Source organism: Schistocerca americana, unplaced genomic scaffold (genome assembly GCF_021461395.2).
Source record: "Schistocerca americana isolate TAMUIC-IGC-003095 unplaced genomic scaffold, iqSchAmer2.1 HiC_scaffold_240, whole genome shotgun sequence".
Taxonomy (NCBI): Eukaryota; Metazoa; Arthropoda; class Insecta; order Orthoptera; family Acrididae; genus Schistocerca; species Schistocerca americana.
The window spans coordinates 88,046-94,612 of NW_025725951.1; the positions used below are offsets into that span (position 1 = coordinate 88,046).

The 6,567-nt window shown below is 47.3% G+C and overlaps 1 protein-coding gene across 1 annotated transcript; it reads right to left on the reverse strand.

The window, feature by feature from the left end:
- Positions 1–218: 218 nt before the first annotated feature.
- LOC124575390 (seminal vesicle major clotting proteins-like) lies at positions 219–3,407 on the reverse strand. Its single transcript, XM_047131192.1, has 2 exons — positions 3,258–3,407; positions 219–770 (listed from the first exon to the last, which is right to left on the reverse strand). The coding sequence occupies exons 1-2, from the start codon at positions 3,405–3,407 to the stop codon at positions 219–221; spliced, it is 702 nt and encodes a 233-aa protein (XP_046987148.1).
- Positions 3,408–6,567: the final 3,160 nt, after the last annotated feature.

Genomic DNA, 6,567 nt, shown 5'->3' on the forward strand with positions numbered 1-6,567 from the left:
TCTCTCATATTGAGCTGTCCTCGCAAGCCGTGCTGTCCTCGCAAGCTGTGCTGTCCTTGCGAGCTTTGCTGTCCTCGAAAGTTGTGCTTTCCTCTCAAGTAGTGGTGTCCTCGCAAGTTGAGCAGTGCTGTTAAGCTAAGCTGCCCTCTCAAGTTGAATTGCCCTCTCAAGTTGAGCTGTCCTCTCAAGTTGAGCTGTCCTCTCAAGTTGAGCTGTCCTCACAAGTTGTGCTGTCCTCTCAAGTTGTGCTGTCCCCTCAAGTTGAGCTGTCCTCTCAAGTGTAGCTGTCCTCTCAAGTTGAGCTGTCCTCTCAAGTTGAGCTGTCCACTCAAGTTGAGCTGTCCTTTCAAGTTGAGCTGTCCTCTCAAGTTGAGCTGTCCTCTCAAGTTGAGCTGTCCTCTAAAGTTGAGCTGTCCTCTCAAGTTGAGCTGTCCTCTCAAGTTGAGCTGTCCTTTCAAGTAGAGCTGTCCTCGTAAGCTGTGCTGTCCTCGCAAGCCTTGCTGGCCTCGCAAGCTGTGCTGTCCTTGCAAGCTGTGCTGTCCTCGCAAGCTGTGCTGTCCTCGCAAGCCGTGCTGTCCTCGCAAGCCGTGCTGTCCTCGCAAGCCGTGCTGTCCTCGCAAGCTTTGCTGTCCTCGCAAGCTGTGCTGTCCTCGCAAGCTGTGCTGTCCGCGCAAGCTGTGCTGTCCTCGCAAGCTGTGCTGTCGTCTCAAGTTGAGCTGCCCTCTCAAGTTGAGCTGCCCTCTTAAGTTGAGCTGTCCTCTCAAGTTGAGCTGTCAAGTTGAGCTGTCCTCTCAAGTTGAGCTGTCCTCGCAAGTTGAGCTGTCCTCTCAAGTTGAGCTGTCCTCTCAAGTTGAGCTGTCCTCGCAAGCCGTGCTGTCCTCGCAAGCCGTGCTGTCCTCGCAAGCCGTGCTTACCTCGGTAGCCGTTCTGTCCTCAGAAGCCGTGCTGTCCTTGCAAGCCGTGCTGTCCTCACAAGTTGTGCTGTCCTCCCAAGTTGAGCTGTCCTCTCAAGTTGAGCTGTCCCCTCAAGTTGAGCTGTCACCTCAAGGTCAGCTGATTTTGTAAGTCATACTGCTTTTACAAGGTGTGCTGCGTATGCAAGTCGTGCTGTGTTGCCATGACATGCTGTCTTGGCAAGACATGCTGTCTTCGCAAGGTGTGCCATCTTTGCAAGTCGTGCTGTCTACACAAGGTGTGCTATCTTCACACAGTGTACTGCCTTTGGAAATCGTACTGTCTTTGCTGTCTTGGAAAGGCGGCAGGCAGCACACACTGTAAAGGCAATATGCACTATAAAACAAGTACACAATGGAATGGCAGCACAAGCTGCAAAGGCAGCACATGCTGCAATGGCTGCATATGCTACAAAGGCTGCATATGCTACAAAGACTGCACACCATGTAAAGTGTGCAAACGCTGTAACAGCAGCACATGCTGCAATGGCAGCACACACTACAAAGGCAGCACATGCTACAAAGGCGGCACACAATACTTGGCAGTGCACACTGCAAAGGCAGCCCATGCTGAAAAAGGCAGCACAAACTGAAAATTCAGCACATATCGGAAAGGCGTCACACAATGGCAAGGTACTGCACACTGAAACCCAGCATGCACTGGGAAGCAAGCATACAATGAAATAACAACACACTGTAAAGTGTCACAATGTGGATAGGCAGCACACACTGAAAGGCCGGAAACACTAGAAAAGCAGAAGACAAAGGAAAGGCACCATGCATGTCAAAGGCAGCCTGCACTTTAAATGCAGCACACGCTGCAAAGGTAGTAGGCACTGCAAAGAAAACATGCACTGCAAAGGCAGGACACACTGCAAAGGCAGCAGGCCCTGCAAACACTGCACATGCTGTGAAGCACATGATGATAAGGCAGCACCTGGTGCAATGGCAGTACACACTGCATAGCCAGCACTCGCTGAAAAGGCAGCATACATTGGGAATTCAGCAAATGCTGCAAAGGCAGCATGCACCTCCCTCTATAACAGCACATGCCTCTATAGCCACACTCGCTGCTATGGCAGCATGTGGTCCTATGGCAGCACATGTGGTAATGTCAGCATGCGCTACATTGGCAGGATATGCAGGAAAGGTAGCACATGCTGGAAAGGTAATACACACTGCAAAGGCAGCACATGCTTGCACATACATCGGAAAGCAATACACACTTGAAAGGCCGCACACACAGCAAATCACACACACTGGGAAGGCAGCTCACCATGGAAAGGCAGCATACTCTGGAAAGCCAGCATACCCCAGAAAGGCAGCACACCCTGGAAAGGCAGCACAACCTGGAAAGGCAGCACACCCTGGAAGGGCAACACACCCTAGAAAGGCAGCACACCCTGGATATGCATCACAACCTGGATATGCAACACACACTATAAAGGCAGCACACTTTGGATATGCAACACACACTATAAAGGCAGCAGACACTGGAATGCATCACAAACTGGACAGGCAGCACTCACTGGAGATGCAGCACACACTGGAAAGGCAGCACTCAATGGAAATGCATCACAAACTGGATAGGCAGCAGTCACTAGAAAAGCGGTGCACACTAGAAATCCACACACAATGGTAGGCAGCACAAATTGGAAAGGAGCACATGCTGCAACGGCAGAACACGCTGCAATAGCAGCACACACTGCTGTGGCAGCAGCACGCTGCAATGGCAGAACATACTGCCATGACAGCACATGTTGCAAAGGAAGCACATATTAGAAAGGCAACACACATTGGAAAGTCACCTCATATTTTAAAGACAGCACACATTGGGAAGGCAGCACATATTGGGAAGGCAGCACACATCGGAAAGGAAGCACACATTTAATATGCAGCAACACTGGAGAAGCACACATAGTGGAAAGCACCACGCTGGAGTCCGCAGCTCGTGGTCGTGCGGTAGCGTTCTCATTTCCCACGCTCGGGTTCGATTCCTGGCGGGGTCAGGGATTTTCTCTGCCTCGTGATGACTGGGTGTTGTGTGCTGTCCTTAGGTTAGTTAGGTTTAAGTAGTTCTAAGTTCTAGGGGACTGATGACCATAGATGTTAAGTCCCATAGTGCTCAGAGCCATTTTGAACCACATTGGAAAGGCACCACGTACTGAAAAGGCATCACACACTGGTAAGGCTGCAGTCGCAGCGTGTGCTGCCTCACATTGTGTGTGGTTTTCAAGTGATGTGGCTCCGCAGTGTGTTCTGTGTTTCCAGTGAGTGTTGCCTATCCAGTTTGTGATGCCTTACCAATGTCTGCGCCTTTCCACTGTGTTCTTCCTTTCCAGTATATGCTGCTTTTCCAGTTTGTGCTGCCTTTCCAGTGTGTTTCAGGCTTCTCAATGTGTGCTGCCTTTGCAGCATGTGCTGCCTTTGCAGCATGTGCTTCCTTTGCTGCATGTGCCTCTTTGCAGTCTGTGCTGCATTTGAACATGTGTTGCATTTTCATTGTGTGCCGCCTTTGCAGCATGTGCTGCTTTTGCAGGGTATGCAGCCTTTACAAGGTGTGCATCCTTCATAAAATTTGTAGTATTTGCAATGCTTGCAGTGATTTCAAGGTGTGCAGCATTCGCAATCTGTGCAGCTTTCACAAGGTATGCTGCCTTAGCAAAGTGTGCTATGTTCACAATGTGTGCTGCCTTTGCAATGTTTGCAGCCTTCACAAGTGATTCTGTCTTCGCAATGTGGTTCAAATGGCTCTGAGCACTATGGGACTTAACATCTGAGGTCATCAGTCACCTAGAACTTCGAACTACTGAAACCTAACCAACCTAAGGACATCACACACATCCATGCCCGAGGCAGGATTCGAACCAGCGACCATAGCAGTTGCGCAGGTCCTGACTGAAGCGCCTAGAACCTGTCGGCCACCGCGGCCGGCTTATTCACAATGTGTGCTGCCTTCATACGGTATGCTGCATTTATACAGTGTACTGGCTTCACAAGGTGTGCTGCCTTCACAAGTTGGCCCTCCTTCACAATATGTACTGCCTTTGCAGTGTCTTATTTCTTCACATGGTCTTCTTCCTTTGCATGCTGTGCTACCTTCGCAAGGTTTGCTACTTTCGAGAGGTTGACTGCCTTCACCAGATATGCAGCTTCCGCAAGGTAACCTTGCAAAGGCAGCACATATTGTGAAGGCAACACACCTAGCTAATGCAGCATTTCTTGTGAAGCAGCACTCCTTGAGAAGCCAGCACATTTTGTGAAGGTAGCACAACTTCTGATAGTAGAGGCAGAAAACCTTGCGAAGGTTACACACTGTGTCAAGGCAGAACAGCTTGCAAAGGCAGCACACCTCACGAAAGTAGCACACCTTGCGAAGACAGGACAGAATGCAATGGCACAAAATCTTGCAAAGGAGAACACCTTGCAAAGAACAACTGCCTTGCAAAGGCAGCACACCTTGTGGAGGCTGCACACATTGCGAATGCAGGACACCTTGCAAAGACAGCACATTTCCTAAATACAGCCCTCCTCCAAAGGACAGCACATATCCCAAAGGCAGCACACCTTCTGGAGACAGTTTACTTTCGTGCATATTGTCCACAAACTGAGGAAAGAAATATAGGATGTGAAGTTACCTTCCCATTCCTGCATATTTTTGCGGGAACGGTCGCAGCATTCGGCATCTGGCAGTAGGTGTGCAGGGTTGAGGTTCCGTCATGACTTCTGGTGTGGTGGGCGCGCTGTCGCTCCACATCAGCTGTGCACGCGAGTGCAGCGTGCTCAGTGCAGCTGCTGCGCCACACTTCTGTGTGCAGCACGTTGGTCTCTGTTCCACAGGTGTAGCCTGTACGAGCGACCTTCCAAGCAGTTAATAATTAATGTAAACCCAGCCATGTCGCTGTTTTATGCTCTACGTGTTAATTTAATGGTACTCTTGTCTTACGTTTTATAATTCAATAGAAGAGTTCCTATTAGGAGATTGACCTCTTGGACGTAGAATGCCTTTCATATCTTCTGCCAAAATGATATTACCTTAATGAAATCTGAAGAGAGGGACAATTTTGTAATTAAAGGAACTCTGCTCGTTTACGTAGTTTACTGCTACCAGGTTGAACATATATATTAAATAGCCAGGTGTTGTAAACAGTACAAGCTACAACTGTATTACATGTGAGTTTTCAACGTGATCCACTATTATGCCCTCTTTCGCGAGTATCACGGTCTCTAATTCATCTCCAGTTCCAGCATTAATTACAGCGCTATATCCCAATACAACGTGTAGTGCAGTATCCTTTACTTCTGTAACTAGAATAATATCAATGTTTGGCTCATACATAAAGTCTTTCAAGGTACTTGCTTTTAGAGAGCTCCCTATGCTGTTTATGGATTCATAATGTATCACATTTCATAAATTCAACTCTTTCATCGCATGCAGTCAGTATGAAAGCTATGGATAAGTGTCACATACGTATCTACCTCTGTCGCTTAGTTTGGATGAGGTAACCATTCCCGTCCCCCCTTGCAATCTTAGTAAGCATGCAGCGAAAATCGTGCACAGACACACATGTGAAACTCTTAAATTGACCGAATCAGTTCGATAGCTGTGATTCAGGGCCTAGTGTAATGCCACCATGTGTTTGAAACCTCCGCAAAGAATTCTGTTGCATGGTTCATACTAATGTCTCGATATCGCCATTGTGTAACTTACAGCAAGTATTTTATCCTTGTCGCTCACCTACATTAAGGAAAATGGGAAACATTTACCACCTTCCGATATTGTTGTCACTGTTAGTAAGTAGAATGAAAGTAGTCTCTGGTCAGGAGAAACTAAAAGCGATTATGTGTTTCCACAGACAGAGCTTAACAATTCGTATCAGTACACTGCCCCATCCAAGGGGCAGATTCGTTACTCTGTCGTATGCATATAACGAGATAACATAAAGACTTTACGTCACAGCTACTCAGTTTATGGGGCTAGGTAACCTACACACATCGACATCATTCACTTCTTCTTCGCTGAGATAGTATAAATTTCCTAAGTAAAATGACATTGCAAGTTGTTGTTGTAGTGAACATCTTCTAAATGCTTAATGCAAAGACACTATTTACACACGGTCATCCTGACTGACGATGCGAGGAAGTAAATTGACTGGCTCGGTTAAGAGGTGTATATAATTTTGATTCGTTTCACAATAGATTCACGTAGAATGGTCATTTTTGAAAGTTTCGGCGAACAATACAGTTAAGACTTTGATTACGATACATGCATCACATTCTTGTAAAGCTATTGTATTAAACGTGTGCTACTTTCGATATTAATCACAATTGCAGAAAGCAGCAATGAATATGTCTCGTCTCGTTTCTCCGACCGTTTCCCGTACTGTGCGACCCACAGAGCTCTATCGCTGCATCAGCGGTCGATTGTTGCTGTTGCCGCCACGGAATGGTGGCAGTTAAATTCAAATAGCCTCCAAGTATAAGGGATTCTACGATATAAATGAAAATGGAAAGAAGTAACGAAAGCGGCAACTAGTAGTCAAACTCAACGATCCTGGTGGTTTAATGCTATGACAATTTTAAACAATAAACTACGCAGTGGAACTGAGAGCTA